Source organism: Aythya marila (genome assembly GCF_965140915.1).
Source record: "Aythya marila genome assembly, chromosome: 1".
Classification (NCBI taxonomy): Eukaryota; Metazoa; Chordata; class Aves; order Anseriformes; family Anatidae; genus Aythya; species Aythya marila.
This window is the reverse complement of record NC_139042.1, coordinates 1,383,615-1,408,843: the sequence shown is the minus strand read 5'-3', so window position 1 is coordinate 1,408,843 and position 25,229 is coordinate 1,383,615. Positions and strand designations below refer to the sequence as shown.

Here is a 25,229-nt window from a genome sequence, read left to right as displayed (position 1 = left end):
CCCCCTTGGTCAGCAGTCGAAGATTTCCCTGTTTGCATAGTGAGGAGCTAATTCGAGAGCCGTCGGGCGCTTCGCCGTGCTTTAAAAGGTGAGGGGAAAAGGTTTTTTTAGGAGCTTTGCACCGTTTTTATCAGAGCTGCACCGCGCCTGGAGCTTGCTGCCACGGCCCAGCTTCACCGAGCGCCGCCGCCGGCGAGGAGCAATCCCTCCGAGCCCCGAAAAGGAGCGAGGGGAAGGCTTTTGGTTGAGCAGCGAGGAGCTGGGAGCTCCGCGGGGTTCTCAGAGCAGCTGGTTTGAAAGCGGGGAGCGAGTCTTTAAGGCTTCGACCTCCCCCTTGCTGCCCTCGCTCACATCCACAGAAGCGTGGGTTCAGGCGATGCTGCAGGACTACGGCATGTACAAGAGCAGGTGGAGTTAAAAAAAATAAAATACTGAGCCTATAGAACAACATCATACAATCATCTCGTGGGAAGCCTTTTTTTTTTTTTTTTTTTGGCACTTTTCCTTCGGGTGGCTGTCCTGGCCGCCTCCGAGCACGGGATTTTACTGGTGGTGCGGAGAGCTCCCCGGAGTCCGAGGTGTTTTTTGCGGAGTCTGGTGGTGTCTTTGGCAGATTTGGCCACTGGGTTATCGCCCCCTTGGGTCTCAGGGAGGTGCCTCGAGCCCCGGGGGGGTGCCTCGAGCCTGGTTTTGCTCCTAGGAGTGGGATATCGAGGACAGCTCCACGTGGTGGGAGGACGCGCAGCGCCCAAGGACGGCGAGGACGGCTCTGTCCCGGCGAGAAGGCGGCTGCAGGAAGGAGGAGGGTGAGAAATTGCTGCCCAGCAAGCATCAAGAAACCCTCGGTGTCATCTTAGGGGCCTCTGCAGATCCTGAGCTGCATCCAGCAAGAAACATTTTGCTTCTTGGATGGCACGCAAAGGAAGCGCCTGCCCGCTGCAGTGCGCGAGGCTGGGAATCTCTGCTCTTTCACACGAAGTTATGTACAATTCTTTGTTTATTATTTTATTTTTTTGTGCAAGCTCCAATGACCTCACACAGCGTTAAATGAAGAAGACATTCGTCGTCGCTTCAAACCACCCCGAATCCCCGAACCTGGCAGCGACGTGGGGGGATTTGAGGCCAGCAGCTCGCCGGGAGCTGGATGGGGAGCGGGACCTTGCCAGCCTCTGCCTCCACCTTTAAGCAGCTGCCATCGAGCCGTGGTTTTCTCCGAAGGCTGAAGTCAGCAGGCTGGGATCCTGCAGGCACAGAGCTCCGCGAGAGGTCAAGAAAATTAACATAAAAAAAACCCTAAATATTTATATAACCTTTTTCCTTTTTTTTAAAAAAAAAAAAAAGATATTTAAAGACACTGGCCTGGTGCATTGGACTTCAAAATCGTTTTTAGGAGGGGGAAAGGATACATTCAGCGTGTAACCCCCCTGTAAACGTAGTTTGGGTTGTGCAGGGTTGCTCAGAGAGCGCTGGCAGCACCGGCACGGAGGGAACCAGCGCAGCCAGAAAGGAGAAAACCGTCAAGGGAAGGCTGCTCGGGGCTCAAGGGATTAACCGCAGGCAAAGGGCAGAGCCCAGGGGATTTGTATGATTGATAATAAACCTGGATGAACTCAGGAAGTGCACGCTTTAAGTTAAAACAGCAGGGGGGAGAAAAAAAAAAATAAGAAGAAATTCTGGGTAAAAGCTGTGGGTTTGCATCCTGAGCTCGTTCTTCAGAAACCGCTGCAGAGGGCGAATTCGGGCCACGGCTCCTCGCCTCCGCGCCGCTCTCCTAGGTCCAGTCGGGCTCTCACGACTCCTTTTCATCCCAATTCACCTCCGGGTACGTGAACAGGATTCGGGTGGAGTCCGAAGAGCCGCGCCTGATGCGGCAGCACCGTGCGAGGGGGCAGCGACCGGGGCTGGGTTGGGCTTCGGCCATCCAGTAGTTTGTGTGTAAGGAGATACAGGGTTATATAGATAGAGATATATATTACGGAATCCTTGCTATAAGATTTCTCAAAACCAAAGTGTCGATCTGTTGAAATATAGTATTTAAAATATATAAATTTTATCCATTAAAATATAAGATTTCTTTTTTTTTTTTTTCTTTTTTTTTTCCTTTTTAAAAAAAAAATCCAGTTCGAGGCGGAAAACGCGCCAGGGTCCTTGCAGTTACCACGAGCGTGCTGGGAGAGTAAAAGAAAACCAGTTCCCTTTTTTTAAAAAAAGGGAGAAATTGGGCCATTTTGAAGATAAATTCGGGAGGAATTTGGGCAACGATGATTTTCTGGGTCTGTACAACCCCTTTGTGCCGTGGACACGGGGCGTTCAACCCGTGCTTTGGTTCCATCCTGGGAACGTCCCTTGTCCCCTGGCACCGAGGGTCCCCAGCGAACACACTGCAAGCACTTTTAGAGCCCGATTCCCAAAAATAACCCAAGGAATCACCCCAAAGGATGGGGAAGAGAGGTGAAAGGAAGCAGAGCCCGGAGGACGGCTGCAACCAGAGGCCACGTCTGGGTAGGGACGTGCCCGACCTCGTGCCCCGAGGTGGAAATCTGTAGTGTTATCGCTCGCCTGAGCTCTCGTAGTGGTTCCAACCTGTGGGTGGCAAGCTCGGGGCACGGGGAGGGCAGATTTCACCCCGTGTACCCCCAAACCCCTGCCAGGAAGACGTTGGGTGCTGGGAGAGGGCTTAGGGGTGCCGAGAGCCTGCAGGGCACCCGCCACCTCCTCCTTAGGGCCAGCGTCCCCCTTCCTTCCTCCTCCCTTCCTTCCCCCTTGGATCCCTGAGCAGGAAGGAGAAGAAACCCTGGGAGAAAAGCTGCACGAGCTCAAGCTTCCCGCTATCATGACCACGAACATAAAATGTCCTGTAAAATCCTGATTTTACGTCCTTTCTCTGCTACATTTTGGCCTCCTACTTGATGAAGCAACCTCTGCGAGGCGCGTTCATCTGTCACCACTACAGCAGCACAAAGCACGGCCTCCCTCGCCAGCAGCCCGCCTGCTTTCAGCTTAAATCCAGCCAGGATGCACAAATATTCGGCTAATATTAAATCTGATCACCGCGGCATCAGGAGAAAGGGGCAGGCGGAGAGGAGCTCGCTCCTCCCAGGACCTCCTTTCCTCCCCACGAGCAGAGCTCCGGGTGCTCCCGGCACAGCGGGATGGCGAGGCAACGCCTGGACGAGGTCCTTCGGGTGAGAAAAACCTCAATAACCTCAAAACATAAAGAATAACCCCAAAATATTCGCCCAGAGGCTGAGGCTGGAGGCACCTCTGGGTCCGTCTGGTCCAACCCCTGCTCAGAGCGGGGTGCTGAGGACCCAGGACCCCATAAAACCCTTCTTGTTAGGGGAACCCCACAGGCACCCGCGTTGCAGTGTGTTCGGGGGGGGCTGAGGGACCTCTTTCAGACCCATGGACCAGCCAAGGCTGGAGGAGTTTTTGTGTTTTTTTCTTTTTTTTCCCCTTTTTCTTGAAATCTGTAAGGACTCTGGCTCCTCTCCGAACTGGACCTCCGAACGCCTTACCACCGAAAACCGAAAAAAAAACCAAACCAAAATAAACCAAAACAAAACAAAACAAAAAAAACAAAAACAGAAACAAAACAACGGCGTGGGTGGAAGCATGACAAAAAAAAAAAATAGCTTTCCTCTAAGACAATCCCAGAAACCTCATCGTCCTCTAAGAAAGGCAACGGCGCCCGGCGGCGCTACTCTACTTGGCGCCCAGCGTGCTCTTGGAGCGCAGCAGGTAGCGGTCCACCCGGACTTTCCTCCTCTCCACCGTCCTGTTCTCGCTGTCGAAAATCCTCTGCAGGTGCAGGGCCAGCCTCCTGTCCTCCTCCTCCTGCTGGAGCTTCTGCTCCACCTCCCTCACCAGCCTCTCCTCCGGGGCTAAGCCGGCGTCCCCCGCCGCGTGCCGCAGTCTCTTGACGGTGCCGTTGTGCTCCAGGTGCTTCGTTTTGCAGCGCCTTTTCCTCCCCCGGCGCAGCGCCGGCGGCTGCTCGCCGATGATGCCCTCGAAGGAGCTGTTCTTCACGTGGATCTGCTCGCCGCTGCTCAGGTATTTCAGCTGTTTTTTCCCCGGCGGCTTGACGGGGACGGGCAGGGCGCCGCCGTCGGGCAGCGCGGCGCTCACCCCCACGAGCCTTCTGCTCAGGGTTTTGGGGCCGAGGGGCAGGGAGGATTTCTCCACCGCCGCTTTCGTTTTGGGGTCGGGGGCTTCGGGCAGGCGCGGGGGGAGGGAGGCGAGGCTGTCGCCCGTCGGTAAGGCCTGGGGATCTCGGGGTTTCTCGCTCCCTCTTCCCGGCGTCGTTTGGCTGATGGAAGGGAAGAAATCCAGCTCGGGGCGAGGAGCTCCCGATGGATCAGGGGGGAGCTGCTCATCCTGAAGCGCTGGCGGCTCTCGGTGGCACAGGTTGGACCCGTCGGGACCCATGGGGTCCTCCCCGGGCTCCGAAGCCGAGGACGTAAGGGTGGCTTTGTTGGAGAGAGTCTTTTTCACCTGGCGCTCCTGGAAAATCTGCTCCCACTTCTTCAGGATCCTGGGGCTGGCCTCGTAGGTGGTCGGCTTCTGCAGGCTGCGGCTGAGGTTCCTCGGGGTGGATTTGATAATGAGAGGGCTGAGGACCCGGCCGTCCGGGAGCCTTTTGGGAGGGGTGCAAGGGGAGCAGACGATGGGTTTGAAGTGGTTGAGCTCCTCCGAGATGCTGTCGTTGCTCTCGGGGCTGATGGAGCGCTCGGGTTTGTGCAGGGCAGGGAGGGAGGAGGCGGCGCTGAGCACCGGGCGCTTCTCGGCCGTCAGGTCGGGGGCGGAGAGGCAGCGGTGGTTCTGGGTGGACGACAAAACGCCCAGCAGAGGCGTCGAGGCGCTGGTGACGGGGGGAACCTGCAAAGGAAGGCGGCACCGCTCACAAAGCTGCTCGGGGAGGAGGGTTTGGGCAAGCGAGGGAGGGGAGCGGCCACCGCCGCGGCTTACGGCACAGCAGGGAGGATGCGGGGCGTAAGCAGGGGGCACCAGACCCCGGGATAACCCAGGGTTTGAGTTTATTTTAGTGGAAGAGCTGCTCCTTGGGCTGCTGGGCGCACACAAGCAGCAATCCCACCCAAAAAAAGCACCCCTGAAGCAATGCGAGAAGCTGAGAGGCAGCTGGAGGAAGCCACACTCCTCAAGGGAAGCTCCTCAAGGGTTTTTTGTCCCCTGTGAACCCACAGGAGAGGAGGAATAAATACTCAGCCTGGGTTTATCTCACTCCTAAGCAAACCACCAGGAGGGAAGGGCTCTGGCAGAGCTTACGAGGAGCATCTCCAGCACCCCCTCCTGCTGCTCCTACGCCCGGGACGCGGCAGAACCCAGCCACAAATACATTTACGCACTGATGGGAATGGCATTCTTATTTTTTTTCGAGGTGAAATGATTTTATCCCAGCTGCTAACCTGGGAGCCCTGCCCTGCTGCAGCCAAAGGAAGAGTGGTTTCTATGATTTTGGGGTCAAAACAGATTTGTGGAACACCCTCGCAGGGCAACTCTTCGTTGGCCAGGCCCACGAACCATCTACTTGAAGAGGAAAAAAAAAATGCCTGGGGAGGCAGGGGAGTTACAGATCCCGTGTTTTGAGCTCAATTTATCTTCTGTCAACCTCCCCAGGGACTGGACCAGGCTTTTAACACGGGACTGACCAAGGTCCATGCCCGAAACCTTGGGGACGCCAGCCAGGTGCTCACTGGGGTCAACCTCACGTACTGACGGGGATGTCACCAGATCCCAAATGTCATCCCCCAACCAAGCTGACCTTCCAAAAGTGGTTGAGGGAGGAGAAAACCTCATGGGTGTCACGGCATCATGGCCTTGGAGCACGTTGTATCCCCACGTCTCCCATTTTGGACGTGGTGACACCCACTGCTGGTGTTCCCTTGCTAAGCTGCACTGCCCAAAGCCACCAGGACCCTTGAGAAAGCTGCAGCCACCAGAAAATTCACTTTTTCTGTGGGATCTGAGGGAAGCAGGACCTGGCCAACTCTTCCCGTGGCAGAGAGCTCGGTGAAAGTGCAAAAGAAAGCGCGCTCGCACCAGGCGAGCAGTGAGTTTTGCTCCTCTTAAACAGCTTTGGAAAGAATAGGGGAGAAAGAGGATATTTTTTTCTAAACTTTTAAAAAAAATAATAATCTCTTTAATTGTCTGGAGATTCAGCCTTGGCAAGAAAATGAATTACCAAACAAAGGAGGGAAAGAGCCCTTCCAATTACGCCACAAAGCCAACAAAGAGCTCTGCCAGCCGTCCAGCTCTCCTGCTCTGTAATTCCCAACCTCACAGGATTTTGCTGTGAGCTGCAGGGAGCAGATCAGCCTCAGGGCAAATAACGCGGCCCCCAGCAACACCCCAGAGCACCAGGACTTTGTATCTGCAGATTGCTGGCGTTGGATGACCTCAGATAAGGGCAGGGAAGACATCAAAGCCTTCCCCGCCCCGCCACGCGCCGTGGAAGCGGCCGTACCTTTGTTTTGCTGGCTGGGGCTGATCTCTGCCTGCTCTTTGATCTCTCCTGGATGGTGTCAGTGCAGCTGCGACTCCTCTCCACCTTGGAGGTGAGGTTCCTGGAAAGCAGTTGAGACGAGATAAGGGTTGATAAGAGTCGATGTGAACTCCCCGTCTCGGCACCGGCACGACGAACGGTCCCGGGAGAGGCTGGGGCTGAGCACAGGACACCCAAAAAGCCTGGAGTTGACCACGTCCCTGTGGACAGAGCCCCAAATCCAGCTTGCTGGGACAGCTGGATGCTGCCCACCCCCGTGCCAGGACCTCATCCTTGTCCCCCACCCTCTTCATCTTCATCCCCGCTGCCTCGTGGCCGTGGTTTGCCTCGTGTGGCTACACCACGAGCCAGACCAGACTGAAAATGAAGCCATCGACGAAAAACACTCGGACTAGATGATCTTTGAAGGGCCCTTCCAGCCAAATTATTCCCTATCAGGCAGAAATAGGGACCAAAGGGACCTGCCTGCATCGTTCCTTGGGGCTGCCGCAGCGCTGAGCTGCTGAGCCCAGGGCTTTGGGCAGGGAAACCTTTGGGTTGAGGGAGCTGAAGCAGCAGTCGGGATGAATTCTCCTGACCACGGCACCCCAGAGCCCCGGTGTGTGGTCAGGGTGTCCCCACTGAACCCCCCAACGCCTCCCCTAATTGTAGTTAATTGAGGTCAGAGCTAACGACAGCACTGCAGAAGCCCATGGGCTGCTCGTGTGAGGTCTCACTGAGGAGCTGTTTGACAAAAAGCTTGAGTTTAACATAAAGAATTCTGTTCTTCAATGATTTTTATAATTTATAATGTCAGTGACTTTATTATATATATATATTTACATTTTTATATATTTATTATATATATTTATTTATATTATTTATATAGTCAATGACTTTTCTGCATCATGGGATGAACACGAAATGTGTTAACCCCCAGGATTTTATAACAGGTAGGAGGAAGTCAGACACTTTACCAATGCTAAAATTTGAGAAAAGTTATTGCTTATTATGGATTTGGATCGGATTTTAATAAATTCAAAGCTTCTCGGGTACGTACAGAAGAACAGCAAGGAGAACAAGATGTTTACATCTGTGATGGACATTGATAAACTCGAATCAAGCCTCAGCATCTTACCCTGAAAGGAAGGCAAAGGAGTAGGCACTGGTCTTGGACACGAAAGCTGAGCGATGCGTTTGCTTGCCCTGGAAGGGTTCTTCATTCTCCGAATCCGAGAGGCGTTCGGGAAACTGAAGTCAACCAAGGAAGAGTTAGCTGACACGTACGACAAAAAAAATCACTTGGAAAACAAAGGGATTTCTCGCAGAGGTATTAAAGACTCCAAAAGCCTCTGCTGTGATTACACCTAGAGGAAATAAGCCAAGAAAGCAGCCTCCCAGCAAGGTAAACGCTCGTGGATTCTCTTCACTGGAGCCGTAACAGCTCAGAGGCTGGTTGCAGAAGCATAAATAATGGCAAAAAATAAGCACACAGCTCCTCCGGAGAGCTGTGACTCACTGAACAAAGATAATTTAGTGATCAGACACTGGATGGACAGGAAGCTTGAGAAAATCCCTCCACAAAAACTACTACAGGAGGTGATTCAGTGCCCACATAATCCGCTGCCAATCCCTAATTCTTCAGAGCGTTTCCTGTGGAGTCTCAGAGCTGAACTGAGAAACGGGCACCGCTCAGCAGGAGATGTGCCCACAGGAACACCCGTGGGCATGAGGACCCAAAATAGATACCCAAAATAAAGTGGGCACCTCTGCAGGTTTCACCCATGTGTTTGGGAGAGCTGCAGCTCCAGTCCTGAGCGGGGTGAGCAGAAGGGGAGAAAAACCCCCAGAAGAACATCTATAGTCATAAAAAAACCTTGGAAAATAGTTCTCAATAGCACAGATCTTTATAAACTCTTAGCTCATCCCCTTCGAGGCTATAGAGAAGCCAATCCTGGAAAGCACCCAGCGTCAACATCCAGTGTCAAAGGAAGAAAGGCTTTAAAAAAAAAGCAATTCTTGCCCCACGACTGGATCTCAGCAGTAATTTCACCCCCCCAGACAGTGTCTCTGATGTGGATTGCCAAGTCCGAGCTTACTTACACACTCCTGGCTCGCTTTGAGCACCGCAGATTCGTCTTTTTTCTGCTGCTCTTCCGTTTTTCTTTTCCCTACGTCCATGTCATCCAGCACGAGCCTGTGGATCAGCTCCTCCGACGCTTTTTCTTCTTGTAGTTTTTCTTCCCTCATCTGGAAAAAACAACGACAAAAGGAGACAGAGTCATCGGAGTGTCTCGGGTGCCACACCTGGCTGTCAACGAGGGATATCATACGAGAAATAGCAATATGCAAGGCAAAGCACATATGCAACAATTTCACGCGAGCTACGCTTCTTTTTTTGTGTTTTTTTAAGTCTTTTTTAAGTCTTTTTCAAGTTGGTTACAGCAATTCTCCAATAAATTCCAGGGATGTGTTGGGATAAAGACCCAAAGACATCGTCCAACCCTCTGACGGCCAACTGGAGGCCCGAAGTTCTCCAACTGGAGGCCTGAAGTTTTAATTCTTTCTAATTTTCACGTGGTTTTAGACGTTTTCAGGTTGCTTCTACCACCGGCAGCAATTCCAAAAGGCTACGAGGTGATGTTGTTTCATCCCCCACGTGCTGCACTGCTGCGTTTTCCAAGCCTGAAGGCTCAACACGGCGTCCCAAGGAACATCACTGAACAAGGAATCCCACAGAACATCAGGGCAGCCCCAGCAGCATCTCCCATCCGTGCCCTGCACCGATGCTGTCCCAAATGCCCCTTCCAGTCCCAAATGCTCCTTTACCTCCCCATTTCGGAGCTTGTGCAGCCCAGGAAGAAGAGCAGTGGGGTTCAGAGGAGTGCCAGCCCTTCCCCTGCCCTCCTGGCTAAAGCAGGAGCCCTCCCAGCCACCACCTCCAATTACCCGAGGCCGACCTTTGTTTTCCAGCAGCTCCTCCTGGCGCAGAGCTTTCAGCCTTCCCGAGCCCGGGGGTTATCCCAACGTGGCCACGGGCTCTGCTGAGAGCCAACAAAGCTTCTCTTCTCCTCCTTTCCACCACCTCTTCCCGACGAAGGAGATCTGCAGACGCCTTCGGCACCACCGCGGGGCCGAGCCCGCCCGGGGCAGCATCACCCTCGCCTCTCCTCCCTTGGCTGCCCAGCTTCTCACCTCTCCCCGAGCTTCAGCTCGCACGTAACGCCGTGAATAAACCCCGTAGGTACGTGCAGGGACCTGCTCCTCCCTCCTCCACCCACCTCCGTAAAGGGTGATCCTCCTCTACCAGCCCCAACCTCGGAGAGCTGCAGCTCCACCGCGCCGATCGTGTTGAGCACCGACACCTCCAAGCTCTGTTCGAGCCGAGTGCCGAGGCTCTGGCAGCGAGGAGCTGCCCCGAATTTCCCCTATTTTCTTCTGGGGGCTCCCCTCTTTTCTCCTGGGGCACCGCCTTTGGGCACGGGTGGTTTTTGCTGGGAGCTTCGGGTGCTCGTCCTACGGCGCCGCGCACGAAGAGCGTGGGTGACACTGCGACAGCTCCTCGCTTCGCCAAAAATACTCAGGGTTTTCGTTCCCTGCTGCAGGGGAAAAAAAAAAAAAAAGCATAGACATGCAAGGGAAGCTACCCTAAAATGTGAAAAGAAAGGAAATGGAGTTCAGTGGGTTACATGAACAGCACAGCGGGGTTTGTAGATTAGGAAGGACCCAAACCCTACAAAATCCAAACCCCTAGGGACGAAGGAGAGAGGAGGACGAGAGAAGGTAGAAAAAGATGTAAAAAAAAATCATCATTTGGCGGGTTGTGGGTGTTCAGCAAACGGTTTCAAAGGCAGATTTTACTTCTGGTTGAGCAATGCTTTAAGATGTGTCTTGAAATTCCCCATCTATTCGCAAGCTGAAGCGAGAACTACAACACATCATCTGCTGAAGAGATTATCACCACGTGATTTAGACGTGGGGAGAGCTCTGCTGCACATCTCGTGAGCTTTCAGCAATATTTCTGCGTTTCCAGAGGCCTTCAGGAAGGATCTGAAGGAAGAGGTCGCATCGAGGCTCGTCGTGAGGATGACTTCTTGGGCTGGCCGGGTCCTACCCAACGCTGCTGGGGCTTTCAGCTTTATAAAATGAGGCTATGTGGAAGTCTTCTGTGTTTTTTTTTTTCCTCACGTCCAAAATTATACTCAGCTCCCAAATGTGAAGCCACAAGCACACATAAAAATGCACGGGAATATTTAATTTTAGGCAAACCCGTGGACAGACAGCTTTGGAGACAAAAGTGAGCAGGTCCTTCAGCAAGTGGGTCCGTGTCAGCATCCTTGGACATCTTGTGTGAGACTTGTGGCTAAATTTCTGTCCCTGCTGGTTGCAAACAAAGCCAGGCACTAACGATGAGAGGCACAGTAATCCTAAAACATCACTTCAAGCAGCCTCGTGTAGATTATCTCCGGGAGAAGGCGATTACATTACAGCACCGTGCTAGGACACGAGGAGTGGGAACTGAAGCAAGCCAGGGTGAAACTTCTCCCAAGCACCAAGCGATGAGACCAGAGGGAACAGCTGCACCAGGAGAGGTTTAGGGTGGATTTTAAGGGAAATTTCTTTCCTGAAAGGGTTGTGAGGCACCGGAACGGGCTGCCCAGGGATGCGGGTGAGCCACCATTCCCTGGAGGTCTTCAAAAATTGTGGAGATGTAGAGCTTGGTAGCGTGGCTTAGTGGTGGACTTGGCAGCGGTGGGTTTGAGGTTGGACCAGATGATTGTAGAGGGCTTTTCCAACCTGATTCTGTGATTCTTTCCCAAAAGTACCTGACGTTACCTCTGCAGCACCTCTGAACTCCTGGGTGCTGCCCCATCAGCTGCTGCCAGCAGCAGGGTTATCACACCGGGCTTTAACCTCCCTTCGCCGTTTCAGGTATCACATTTGGCACTTAAAAAATGCCGTACGAGCCACTGATTGATTTTTAAATGGCAATTTTTGCTCAAGATGTGGAAATTTCAGCATTGCTGCTTGAAAAAAAGTCTGGTAGACTCACGCCTGACCTCTCCTCCTCGCCGCACGAAGCCGAGCATCAGCACGCACCTCAGCAGCAGCTTCCCCACTGCAAGCCATCGGCTGCTTGTGACAGGACAGCGTAGCAGGACGAGCTCTGTTTGTAGCACATGGAAACGAAATCCTCCTTGGGAAGCACATAAAACACAAGAGCACCAAGAGAGCTGTGTAAAAGGAAAATTATTCTTGTTATCCTGCGCGTAAGCAGCAAACCCTTCACCTTCCTCCGAGAGCCAGGTCACCCCTGGTGCTGAAAAAATCCCACCACGAGGTTATCCACTTTGAATAAATATTCTTCGGTGTGCTGTTCCACTGACTGCTTGGTTTTGAGTGCAAAAGGCCGGGCAGCAGGGCCAGGAAAACAACTCACACATCTGGGGGATGCAGCAGCTGCTTGGAGGCTCAGGAAGAAGTCCCCACGGCACTGCTGGGTGACACCGAGGGAAGCCCGGTTCCGTGCCAGCTTCAGTTCCCAAATCCGAGTCCTCTGCCTCATTCAGGTTCCCCAAAGCACCAGCACCAGGAGTCTCTTCCTCCTGTGAAGCAGCAGCCAAAATTCCCCCCTGGAACAAGGGAGAAGCTGGAGCACATCGTCAGCGCCGCGCTGCCGGCAAGGCCACGCTGCCCTTTTCCCTGGGGCGAGCAAAAAGGGGAAGAGGAAGGAGACAAAACCATCCCCAAAATGCCAGAAAGACGTTCAAGTATTTCCTCCTGGCGGGTGGGGAAGGGAGAAGTGCTGGTGCTTGCTTACGGGGCATCTTCTTGTTGAGGTCCAGCAGCAGATGCCAGAACTGCTACGGGTTGCTGCAGCCCGACCAGAGCTCAGATTGCTCCTGAGCCTCACAGCACCAGGGGCTGGCTCCCAAAAGAAGTCTCCCACTTGGAGAGGGTTTCTAAATTTCTAAATCTCCCAGTGAGATCTATAAAGCTGCTCCTGCAGGCATTACCCCCGGACCTGGCAAGGAGCAGCTTTATTTCTTTGCTAAGCCAAAGACACCCCGAGTACACTCATCCTCCGGGTCCCAGTGAAAATAAATTGCCCAATCCATGTCCAAGTTAATTAATAAACCAGACTTTTGTCTCTCCGTGCCCACTCTTGCACCTGCCTGACCCACCTCTGCTTCAACAGAGAGCCTCGATGCTGGCAGAACACCATCTAAACACCAGAACACCACCCCAAAACACCATCACAGGGACCAAGCTGCTGCCCTGGCAGGGCCAAGCATGAGTCCAGGCACAGGATGGGATTAAGGATGTGGGATTTAAGTAAATTTGATTTAATTGAACCTTTATCTGCTCTGCTACAGCAGCCGTTGCTTTCGCTGCAACATTTCTCACTTACAAAGCAGCCAGCTTGCATAAAGGACTGGATGATTTAGATTCAGTCAATCCCTAGTTTAAAGATAGAAAATGTTTTCCCAGATTCTAATTCCAAAATAGCTGAAAAGTTGTTTTCCCCCCCTCTTAATTTTTGCCTTTCAATAACGTCTTTTCCTGCCCAAGAACAGACAGAAAGCTCGAGTTTGGGACGGATGGTTAAGGAGAAGGATGTTACTCCAGGAGCAAGGAGAAGCCGCCCTTTACTGCAAAACTTTTTATGGGATTGGCTTTTTATGGGATTTTATCCACAGGTAGGGATGCTCTGATAAACCCCACACAACCCAGGGCTGTGTGAGGTCCACCACGGACGGTCTGTGCCCATCTCCTGGCTCTGCAAGGCAGCTCACAGCACCAAAAACCATCTCCTGCATGCTTGATAGCTGCCAGCACCTCCCTGAACTGCTTGAGCAGAGAAATGGGATAAACTGGATGTTGTTCCAGAGCAGGAATTGAAATCCCTTCATCGTCCTTGCAAGTGGGATCGCGTTCCTGCTGGGAATCCTGGAAGAAAAACCACAATAAAAAAAGTACTGTACCTTCCTCAGCTGGCTTTCGTATTCTTCCCGAAGCTCCCCAGGCTTGCTCAGCTTAATGGGCGCTCGGAATATGAAATCTGGAAGGAGAAGGAGAAGAAGGAAGGGCATTTTAGTGGGGGTGGCTGGGGCTGCTCAGCCTCGTTGCCCCACTGCTTGCCCAGCACCTCCCGCAGCTCTAGCACACCTTTGCCTGCCAGCCTCGTACCCACGGGCACCCCAACGCAGTCTAAGGTGGACGACACAGGCTAAAAGCTGATAAAAACCCTCTTTGCCCCCATTTTTCTCCTAACTTCACCAACAGGAGCCCGGTAAGAGAGGGAGCAGGCGCGCCGCCAGCTCCCAGATTTAACAAATCGCGCTGTATTTCTGCAAGGTTCGTGTGCTCCAAGGGCAAACACACCTCCTGCGGTGGAATATGGGCTAAAAGGCTGTGTTGTCCCTAAAAAAAGCTGCTGCTTCACCTTGTAAGAGCTGGTGCCAGGACAGAAATGCCCTCCCCGTGCTGCAGTCCAGCCACAGGCGGTGTTGGTCGTGGCCCCGAGCTCCCCGCGGGCATTATCGGGTTGAATTTCCATCTGTGATGCTCCTACAGCAACCTCTGAGCGCCTGGGGCTCAGCTCAGACCTTATTTTCATCACTAAAAGGTATGTTTTACCCCCAGATGCACAGGGTTTAGGGACAGTGGTGCTTTCCCAGCCCTCTTCTTTCCAAAATCCCGTTCTTGCTTTGGGGCCGGTGCCCGCGCCAGGGCAACCTCAGCTCCCAGCTCCTGCAGCTGGCAGAGGGGCCTCATCCTGCAGTGCTCAGCCTCAAAAAGTCCTCGATTCCTGCACCGTATGAAAGGACAGCACATTTCCTAATTATTTAACATCATTTCTCATTGTAAGTGGCGTTTGATGTGCAGCCTCAACACCCCTCGACGCCTCAAATCCTCTTGATTTCATCTCAAAAAAGGGGGCAACAGACCCCAAACAGGTCACCTTGGAGCAGAAATCCTTCAATTCCCCATCTGTCCTCCTGCAAGCCGAAGGGGAGCTGGTAGAGGCACACAAAGCCACAAAATAGATCCATGCACGCAATAAAAGGAGGATGGAAAATGAGAAATCCACCAGTGAATGGGAACAGCAGGCGGAGAAATAATATGAAAATATTGGAAATATGAAATGTTTCGGAGTTTGTGATCATAGATTTTTTTGCAAAATGAACAGGAGCACGGACACAAGCTATAAATAACGAAGATGTGAGAAGGGAAGGTGTTTTGGAAGAGCTTTCCTGCTTCTTGTTTGCTTGTGGCACTGGTGTGGTTTCCCTGGCTCCTGGTGGCCGTGAACAGGTCTTCTGCAAGGATTTACAACATTCGAGGGCCTTGTGGGGATGTAAGCAGGTGAAAGGCCACCTTTTGCATTCAGAAGCACATAAAAAACCATCCACGTAACCAGCTATAACCACTTCTCAGCAGGATGCTCAATTTACTCAATAATTATTTTCCAAGAGCCAACGATCAACAGCCAGGAGAGCATCCCATGTCGTCACCAGGACTAGCTCAGGTCTGCTCCTAACCAGTCCCTTCGTTAGCAGCTCGGATGATTAAACACAACGAGGAGGAAGAGGAAGGTGGCGCTCCTTGGATGTGCTTAATTAAGTCACTTGAAGCCTCCGATGCTGCAGCTCTCAGTTGGGTTTTTGGAGTGAATCCCTGCTTTTCATGCAGTGCTTCGCCAGGAGTGTTGTCTGTAGGCTCACAGGGCTGTGCTCTGAAGGAAAAAATAACCTGGGGACAGGCCACAAAAAGCAGAAGTGGAAGGAAATTAAGGAATCACCAGGAAACGCTCAAGAGCTTGACTGGTCTAGGCCAGCAGGACAAGAGGGAAAGTGTGTGTTTGGGTTGTTATACAAACGTGGCTGTGGAATTCCTTTTTTTGGGGATGTTTTCCCAAACTTTGACCTCAGTGTGGCAGAACAACCTCCCCGTGGCTTCCCAAAACCACCTGCAGGTCTCTTGCTGAAATTAGCCGTGTATTATCCATGCCCCCAGCGAGCAGCTCCCAGCTCCTGCCATGCGTAACAAGCCTCTTCCCTGGAAAACTGAATTCCTGCTTTGCTCCTCACTCTCCTGCCACGAATTTCATTCCCCTCGTCTCGCTGCAGGGCGCTCCATCATCCTCAGAGAAATATGAGCATCCTTAATTTCTTATTTCTCGGCCTGAGCAGCTCTCCAGGAAGGTAGCATGTGCATCTTTGCTCCTCTCGGCTACTTTTGCCCCAAATCCAGGCCAAGGCCAGCATCCAGGGGCACGTTTCCAGCTTTTCCAGCTGCCACGTGGGACCCACGGGTGCTCGGGGGGAGGAAACAGGAGCTCAAAGGGCAGCGGGCGCCTCCTCGCCGCTCACCTCCGTCCCCTTTTGTTTGGCAAGCGCCACGACGAGGACTTTGTCTTCCTGTGTATTTGTACAGCACTCGATCCCTGAGCTCTGCCAGGGTCTGCACAAGTCCACTGCTGTGTTCAAATCCCAGCAAAGGACCGAAATCGAGGCTCAAAACCAGTGCTGGTTGCCCAGTTTGAGCTGGAAGCTTCATGCAGCATCTCTCGTGTTTAAAAAACAAACAAACAAACAAAAAAAAAACACACAAAAAAACAACCAACCAAAAAAAACCATGAAAAGTATTTTTCTAAATCATTTCAAGTGATTTAATTGCGTCAGCTTATTCAGTGTTTGCTGAGAGCCTGGGGGCACCCCTGGGGGATGCTGCTCGTGCTCCCACACGAAGAGTTGGCCAACGTCATGGGGAGGCCGCTCGTGAAAGGCCACGGCAATCAGGAGAGGGTCTTGGTGCTCTGAAAAAAGCCAACGTTGCCCCTGTCCAAAAAGGAAGGCCTCACCTTGATCCCTGGTGATGGAACAACTCATCCTGGAGACCACCTCCAGGCACATGGAGAAGGAGATCGGGAGCAGCCACCGTGGATTTACCAAGGGCAAAGCAGGACGGGGCTTGCCTCGATGATTTTAGGCTCTTCTCAGCAGGGCCCAGCGATGGGACAAGAAGCAATGGGCACAAAGTGAAATGCAGTGACACCGAAAATGCTTTTTGGGATTCCTGCCGGGGTGGTTAAGGTGGCTGCAGGGCCAAGGCGATTACCAGGTGCAAAGCTCACACATCTTGAGACAACGTGAGACCAGCATGGAGCCCAAACTCATTTTTTCATCAAATATAAGCGTTGCTGGACTGTGGATGTTCCAGACAAGGGCAGACCAAGCAGGGCCAACAACCAGCGAGGAGCAAGGACCAGCTCAGTGGGAGGTTTTGAGGCGAAGAGGTGGGCTGGTGGCTGGCCCTCCTGTCCCAGTGCGGTGCATCTCCCCTCCAGGCAGCCCCTCAAAAAGTCATCAGAAGCACCAGGGCTGAGCAGCGTGCCGGTGGTGCTGAGCTCATGAGGAAATTCAGGAGGAAATTCATGAGGAAATAGCTGGGATGGGGAGGAAATTCCATACAAAAAGCTCAGCCATGATGGACTCGTTGTCAGCGAGGACCAGGACTTCTCCACGATTCCTCTCTCCAAGCACAAACCTGCCTGATGTTCACTGATCCCTCCGGCCAGCACCTCCATAACCATTAATTTTTTTGGGCGGATGGGGTCCTGATGCCCTTCGCCTGGGGCTGGTTCTCATAATGAAGGGGTGGTGAACCTGGTGTCCCATGTCCCCTGGTGGTGGTGGGGAAACTGTGGCCCCTTCATAGCATGTTTTGGGTTGGAAAGGACCTCAAAGACCACCCAGCTCCAACCCAAACCATGAGCAGGGACACCACCCGCTAGATTAGGCTGCTCAGGACCTCATCCTACGTGGCCTCAAACACCTCAAGGGCTGGGGCATCCGCAGCTCCTCCATGCCAGCGCCTCACCACCCTCAGGGCCAAGAATTTCAAAGAACCCCAGTCAAAGTTGGAGGAATTTCAGAGAACCCTGCAGCCATTAGGGCTGGGAAGCCCCCTTGGGACCATGTACCACCCATGCCACCACCCCCCATCCCTTAGCAACACCTTCCTAAACTCCCTATAACCCCCTCCTCCCACCTAAACCCCCCATTTTTTACCTAACCCCCCCTTTTTTACCTCAACCCCCCCGCCCTCAACAAACACGCCCCTCCCCTCGCCCCTCCACCCTCCAACTGCCCACCCCACTCCCCTCACACCCTCACGCCCCGCCCATCTCCGCAAGCCCCACCCCTTTCCCCACAAACCCCGCCCCTTTCCCCATACAAGCCCCGCCCACCGCCTATATAAAGCCCCGCCCCGCGCTCCCCCTCCCTCAGCCACCGCGGCGGCGGTTGGCGCTGGGGGAGGGGCGGGAGCCGCCGCTGCCGCCGCCGCACCTGGGTCCGGTGCCCGTTGCTGCTGCTCCCCCCCTCCGCTTCCTCCACCTCCTCCTCCTCCGGTCCCACCGGCGGCGGCGAGGCGGCCCCGGCACAACGGGCAGCGGTGGCCGGGGCCCTGCAGGCAGCGCTGGAAGCAGGCGAGGCACAGCGAGTGGCGGCAGGGCGGCGTCACCGCCTCCGCCAGCGCCTGGCGGCACGCCGGGCACTCCGCCACCGCCTCCTCCGCCGCCATCGCCTCATCCTCGGGCTTCTCCGCCGGCCCCGGTCGCCCTCCCGGTCGCCGCCGCCCTCGTCCCAACGCGGCCCGGCCGCCCGGGCCCGCCGCCGCCGCCGCCATCTTCTCACGCTTGGAGGGGACGCGGCCCCGCCCGCCCGGGGCTCATCTCCATATTCATGAGGCGGCGGCCACGCCCCCTCGTGAATATTAATGAGGGGAGGGGATATAAGGAACAGGGGGGCGGCCCCCGAGTTCTGTCAGCGGCCGCGGGGCCGCGGGGGGAGGTGGGGGGTTCGCGGCCCGCGGCTCGCCTCAGGGCGCTCCCTTCACGCTGCCCCAGTGATGAAAGCACCGCACACAATCCCTCTTTATTAAAAGCCTTTTTCTGGCCCTTTTTCTGTTTGTATCCACTGGTTGCGTTCCCTTTTGGACTCCCCTTCGCCCACAGGCACCCAGGGGCTCCCCAGAGACCAGGTTATAAGCTCTGCGCTGCGGAGCACAGAGCGTTTTTCCACACAAACCATGCAGTTTAACATTTCCTGGGTCATATTCACTCATATTTTACCCTTTTATGTATTAGCATTATGCTTGGTGCACACGCAAACCCAAAAAACCCTGTTTGCAAACCCAAATCCCAGCCTGAGGTGGCCTGGCTGAGGATCGAGGGGACCTGCACCCAAACTGCTGGGCTCCCTCAGCCCAGGCGAAGAAATGGGGCGAAGAAATTGGGCTAAAAACCCCAGAAAGCAGCCCCATGGCACTGAGCAGAGCCCGGCTCCTTCAGGAGGAGGCTGCCGGGACCACACTGCCGCTGTCAGGGTTCGAAGGCTCAGTGGCTCAGGGTCGATTATTTCCATTAATAACCCAAGAGATGGGGCAAGACTCATGGAAAATGGGGCTGGCCAGGTCCCCAAGGGGTTGTTCCCTCATCCCCTTTCCCTGCAGCGGGATCAGCTCAGCCTGAGTCAGTCCCGAGCAATGCTTGTTCATCCTGTTCTTAAAAACCTCCCGTGCTGGCAACCCACCTCCCCCCGGGGCGGCTGCCGGAGCCTATCCCCGTCACCAGAAAGTTGTTTTTTTTTCCCCATTGTCAGGCATAAATCTCCTGTAATTCAATTTTCCTGCTGGCCATATTAACCCACACCCCTCCCTGCTGCCCTGGGCGAGTAACGGAGGAGTCCGGGCTGGCAGCTCCCTTGAATTAGCTGCTCCCCAAATTGTGCCCTGCTTTGGGGATCAGGTCCCAGGGCAGGGGGATGTGTTGCACCCCAGCTTTCCCTCCCGTCCCTCTTCTTCTTCATGCCAGGAACCTGAGAGAGAAACCGGGATCTGTCCCAAGGGGATTGTTAGAAAGGTCCTGGGCACAGTTCTGGCCTCGAGCAACTGGCTCCATCCCATCCCCAGGCATGGTTTTGGGGTTAGCGAGGCCACAGATTATTTCCCCTAAAATATTTTGGATATGGCCACGAGCAAGGCTACATGCAGGCTTTTGAGGTCAGACCCTGGCTTGTCTGGATGTGCAATATCGGGTGCACTGCTCTGTCCTCTCCATAAATCGCGGGGGCAAGGAGGTTTGGGCAAGTCACTGCTCTGCTGCTTGGGTTATTCACCTAACAGAGGGCCCATCCAGCAATTACATCCCAAGGTTTTTAAAGGAAGATTCATCAGCTCTAAGATCCTGGGAGATGAGTTAGCAGGGAAGGAAGAGGGGATAAACCATCCCTGAACTCTCCACGTCCCTGAAACTTCCCCTGCTGTGAGCTGGCCCTTTCCCACCCCGGCTGTGGGGGCTGAGGATGGGGGTGTCACTCCATCACAGAAGGCCACCAGATCAGTCAGGCACAATTTACCCTTGGCGAAGCCGTGCTGGCTGTCTCACATCACCTCTTTGTCTTGCTTTTGCCTCAACACTGCTTCCAGGAGGTTTTTTTTTTCCATAATCTTGCCAGGCACAGAGCTGAGGCTCACCGGTCTGTAATTCCCCGGCTCCTCCTTTTTACCCTTTTCAAAGATGGGAGTGATGTTTCCCTTCTTCCAGTCACCCAGGACTTTGCCTGACTTCCAGGACTTTTCAAATACGATGGAGAGAGGCTTGGTGACTCCATCAGCCAGTTCCCTCAGGACCCCGGGTCAATGGCATCACCCCCAAAGACTTGTACCTGTGGATATTTGTTCTCTCTTGGCTCCAGGTCTCTGCGTCCACCATCTCTGGTCCTCTCCAAACTCCAGCAGCTCCTCATCAACTCCAACTGCAGTTGGAGCTCGTTTACCTGCAGCTTTATAATCGTCCTAAAATCCTGGTGCCAATACATCCCCAACCCCGTTTCCTACCATGTCCATCTTCAGAACTTCTTCCTCAGCCTTCAGCTTGGCCAGGGTGACATTTATTTATTTTATTAAGCCTGTGTGAGGCTTAATTCCATCAAACAGAGCTCTTCCCTCTTTGGGTATTGCCTGAAGCAGAGATTTTAGGAGCGCTAGGGCTGGGTGCCACCCTGTTGGCGATTGCATTCAGCACCCTAGGCACGTGCGTCTGCTTTTAGGGGCTTGAATCAGCTAGAAGAAAAAAAAAAAGCCTGTTTTTTTTTTTTTTTTGGTTGTTTTTTGGATTTTTAAGCAAGTCTTGGTTTCAGCATCCCCCTCCAAAGCAACTGGGTGCTGCTGCTGGTGAAGGAGCAGAGGATTTCCGTGAGCCCATGCGAAAATCAGAGCCCTGGTGCTGGTTGCTATGGAAATCTCTTGCGTTTTCTCTCCTGCTTCTTTTCATCTATTTACTGTGGCACTAAAACTATTTGTCTTTTTAGCCTTAATTCAAGCCCCTGGTGAAGGCCCTCTGCTCACCCGAGCGCTGGGCAGGCAGCCGAGAACGTGTGGAAGAGCGGAGAGGAGGAGGTGAAGCCTTGAACCGCTTGAAAAACCCAAGAGGATCCACAAAACACCATGGAGAAGCTCATTGATGGGGTACGACAGAGCCTTCGTGGCCTTGTAAAGCCTAAAGACAACCTGAAAAGCTAAAAGACAACCTGAAAAGCCAAAAGACGACCTGAAAAGCCAAAAGACGACCTGAAGGAGGCGGTGGGTTGGTGCTGGGAGTAACTCCTCGTGGAGCACTGAGCCACCCCGCAGAGCTCCCGAGGGCAGCAGTGGGGTTTGGAAAGGGCTTAATTCCCAGATTTTCTCCCAGATTTTCTCCTCCACATCCAACCCGACCTCGACGGGGCTTGGTTTCTGAGTTTCCTGCTCGTCTTCCGACCTCAACGCCGTGGCTGGGATGTGTGGAGCTCAGGGCTGGCCTGCAGAGGGTATCCTAAGCCTGTGCAAGGCTCCAGCCGCGCGTCCCGCCACCCCAAGCCAAAATTTTTGCCTTGCCCAGCCTGCCGAGGACCAGTTCTTTGCTCCTCACCCCTCCTGGGGCTCCTCTTCCCTCCTTCACATCTCTCCCCTCTTCCCCACCTTCTCTGGGACTCTCCAGGTGTGGGTTTTGTGCCTGCCAGCTCACCCCAAAGCCCCCAAATCACCAGATTCCCCATTCCAGGTCACACAACACCACGAGCAAATTCTCTTTCCGAGTCTCAACAGACCAAGGCTGCCCCAAACCCTCAAAGGTGCTTTTTGAGGGACCAGGGACACCCCAGCACCTTCCCAGCATCGTGCTGAGGTCTGGCCTTTCCCTCTCTTGCTTTCTTATTATTTTTTGGGGACCCTCGTGGTGCTCCTGGCTTCCTGCTGCTGTTCTGGGGACGTGCTGAATGGTGTTTTCCCTGCAAGCCAGCTCTCTGGGGGACACGGATGGAGAGCAAGTTTTGTAGGATCGCCTTCTTCCCCCCTTTCAGATACCCCATGGCACTCCATGGCACCAAGGGGGGCATTTTACCAAGGGGGATTTTGCTCAATTTATCCCTACCCTGCCCTCAGCGGGCAGAATTTCTCCCCAATCCCTCCCCTAACCCTACCCCATTTTTGGTTTAAAACCCTTTATCCTACCACAATATTTTTTCAGGCGATTCTGGCATGGTTTTACTCAGGGTCTCGTGCAACACCCCATATAAAAACCCATCCGAATCCACTCGGGGGGGGTGATTTTTGCTGCTGGAGCCACCTTCCAGGGAAAAGCCCGGCCAGCTCACGATCCTGCCACGAGGCGGGGGATGTTGTTGGAGCCCCCGCTGTTTGCTCAGGAGTTCGCCGGAGGAGCTCGGTTTTCATTTGGGGAGAAGGAAAAAAAAATAATAAAAAATATAAAAAAAATTAAAAAATTAAAAAATCCTCTCGTCTGCCTGCTCGCCCAGAAAACACGAAGCGAATCTGACCGAAAGGCTCGGGAAAACCAGAAGGCAAATAATAATAATAATAATAAAAAAGGACCCAGGTTTTATTCTTTGCAAAATAATAATTATATTATTATTTTTTTTGGAGCCTGCCTCCCGATCGCAGGCGGGTTGGTGTTGGCAGCGCCGAGCTGTCAGCCGGATCCCGTTGCAGATGAAGATAAAGAGGCCGGGTTTGGCCCAGGGGTGAATGTATTTATTCTTTATGGGATGCAACGGAGACGTCCCACGGCACCTTGGTGCTGACAAGACCGCCCTTTATTTCCTGGGTCTGCATTCGGGATGGGGTTGAACCCTCCCGAAAATTTCGGCCAGGATCAGCAGCCGTTCTGGCAGCGGAGACACGAAATAGCTTCGTGGATTCGGGCTTCGTGTCCCCGTTTCTCTCAGGGCTTTCAGGTCCCAAATCCTTTTTAGTCTCGTTAGTGAGGCCGGGGAAGAAAATAGGGTGATAGGGAAATTTGTTGGGAGCTGGAAATGAGAGGAGGGGTGGAATGAGGAGGTGCTGAGGTGGGAGAATGGGTAAATCTGGGCGGTCAGGGAAAAGCTGCACCACCCCGAGGCATGGATGGGGGAAAATAGGGTGCCCCGAGCACTGTGTGGGACAGCCCTGTCCCAGAGGGGGACGTCCTCGTCCCAAATGGGGAAATTCTCATCCAAAATGGGGGCAACCTTGTCCCAAATGGGGATATTGGTGTCCTAGGTGGGGAAATCCTCATCCCAAATCAGGATATCCTTGTCCCAAATGGGGACATCCTCATCCCAAATGGGGATATTGCTGTCCTAGATGGGGAAATCCTCATCCCAAATGGGAAAATTCTCATCCCAAATGGGGATATCGCTGTCCTAGATGGGGAAATCCTCATCCCAAATGGGGACATCCTCATCCCAGATGGGAGCATCCTCGTCCCAAATGGGGAAATCTTCATCCCAAATAGGGATATCCTTGTCCCAAAGAGGGAGATCCATGTCCCAAATGGGGGCATCCCTTTCCCAGATGGGGATGTCCCCATTCCAGATGGGAAATTCTCATCCCAAATGGGCAAATGGGGACATCCCTGTCCCAAATGGAGGCATTCCTGTCCCAAACATGGGCATCCATGTCCCAGATGGGGACATCCCCATTCCAGATGGGAAATTCTCATCCCAAATGGGGACATCCATGGCATCCATGTCCCAGATGGGGACATCCCCATTCCAGATAGGGAAATCCTCATCCCAAATGGGGACGTCCCCATTCCAGATGGGGAAATTCTCATTTCCCGAATTTCTCCCGCAGGGAACGGGGCGGCAAACTTATTTTTAGGGCTTGTAAGCAAATGGAGCTGTGCACGATGCCGTGCTCTTCGAGGATCACAAATATTCCTAAACCAAGGTGGGGCCAAGAACCTGTCCTACAGGGGGTGCTTGGCTTGGGACAGGGATAGAGACAGTCAGAAATAAAAGAGAGGTGGAGAGAAGAGATTTTGTTGCCGAATTTCCCCTTGACTCTTTCTTCTCCATGGCTGGGGTGATCAGGATTTAGGGATTTGGGGTCACTCTGGAGCTGCTGGCACCGGGTGCTGGTTTCGGGTGGGTTGGTGCTGGGCACCTCCTGGAAAACCTGAACCTGAGCTTGAATTAATGAAGGAAAATAAATAAGAACGAATAAATAATAATAGATCTGCCCAGAACAGTGGCACGAGGAAGAGGAGGGAGACCCCATGGGGGAAAAAAAAAGCTGTAGTCGGAGAAATTGGGTAAAAACAGAGGCAAAATCCAACCTTGGGGTGTAAGGAGGCTGCAGGAACACATCCCTGTGATGGACCGGTGGTCCTGAGCTCTTTGGGGTATCTCAGCAGGGTGGTGGGACAAAGGAGAGGACCAGCATCACTGGGGAGGGAACTGGGCTTTACTGGGAAGGGAACTGGGCTCTACTGGGAAGGGAACTGGGCTCTACAGGGAGGGGAGGTGCCGTGGGTGTTGAGCCCAGCTCCTGGAGCACCCCAGGGCAGGATCTGACCCTCGGCCAGGGCAGTGGGCGCAGGGGTTAAAGCGTGTGGGTCTGCGCCCCCCCCCCAAAAAAAAAATAAAAAAAATAAAAATAAAGGAAAATTGCAATAAAAAAATGAAAAAAATCCCCAAAAGCCACCCTGCGGGTCTCCCCCCCTCCTCCTACTCTTCCTTCCCCCCCCCCCATCCTCCCCAAACCTCCGCCTTTAATACCAACAAACAAACTCCCGGCTCTCCAAAAGGAGGCGCCTTTGATCGGAGCGAGGCGAACCCCGCCGGGCACCGGCACCGGCACCGCCGCACCCCCGGGCACCGGCTCCGGGACCCCCCCACACCCTCCAGAGCATCGGGACACCGGTACCGGGACATCATCGGCACCGGGACACTTCGGGACATCGATCCCGGGACGCCCCCGGGCATCGGGACGCTTTGGGACATCGGCACCGGGACACCCCGGGACACCGGCTCCGGGACACCCCCGAGCACCGGGACGCCCCCGAGCAGCGGGACAGCAGCAGCAGCCCCGAGAAGCAGCCCCGGGACCCCGTTCCCCACCCTTTTTCCTCCTCTTCTCCACCCCCAACCCCGAGCCACCGCCGCGCAGCGCCCCGGGAGCGGCACCGGGACATCGCGCACCGGCACCGGAGCGACCCCGGGCACCGGCACCGAAAAAAAACACCCCGGTATCGGCACCGAGACACCCCTGAGAACCGGGATCGGAGTTTCCCCGAGCCCAGGGACCGAGGCAGCTCCCGGGAGCAGCACCGGGACCGAGGCACCCCCCCCCCGGGTACCGGCAGCGAAGCCCCCCCCCGGGGCACCGACCGCCG

The 25,229-nt window shown here is 54.0% G+C and overlaps 1 protein-coding gene across 1 annotated transcript; it reads right to left on the bottom strand.

The window, feature by feature from the left end:
* Positions 1–989: 989 nt before the first annotated feature.
* Positions 990–18,302, bottom strand: RNF169 (ring finger protein 169). The gene is made up of 6 exons (XM_082751478.1): positions 17,860–18,302; positions 13,489–13,565; positions 8,606–8,752; positions 7,641–7,753; positions 6,485–6,584; positions 990–4,878 (listed from the first exon to the last, which is right to left on the bottom strand). The coding sequence occupies exons 1-6, from the start codon at positions 18,197–18,199 to the stop codon at positions 3,706–3,708; spliced, it is 1,950 nt and encodes a 649-aa protein (XP_082607604.1). The 5' UTR covers positions 18,200–18,302; the 3' UTR covers positions 990–3,705.
* Positions 18,303–25,229: the final 6,927 nt, after the last annotated feature.

Bases quoted from the DNA above. Each gene is read 5' to 3' on its own strand.
- RNF169 (XM_082751478.1), bottom strand. From the start codon at position 18,199: ATGGCGGCGGCGGCGGCGGGCCCGGGCGGCCGGGCCGCGTTGGGACGA. The intron at 6,585-7,640 runs GTAAGATGCTGA...ACTGCTTTCCAG, and splicing joins TCCTTTGCCTTCCTTTCAGG to GAACCTCACCTCCAAGGTGG. The intron at 4,879-6,484 runs GTACGGCCGCTT...CTTCCTTTGCAG, and splicing joins CCCCAGCCAGCAAAACAAAG to GTTCCCCCCGTCACCAGCGC.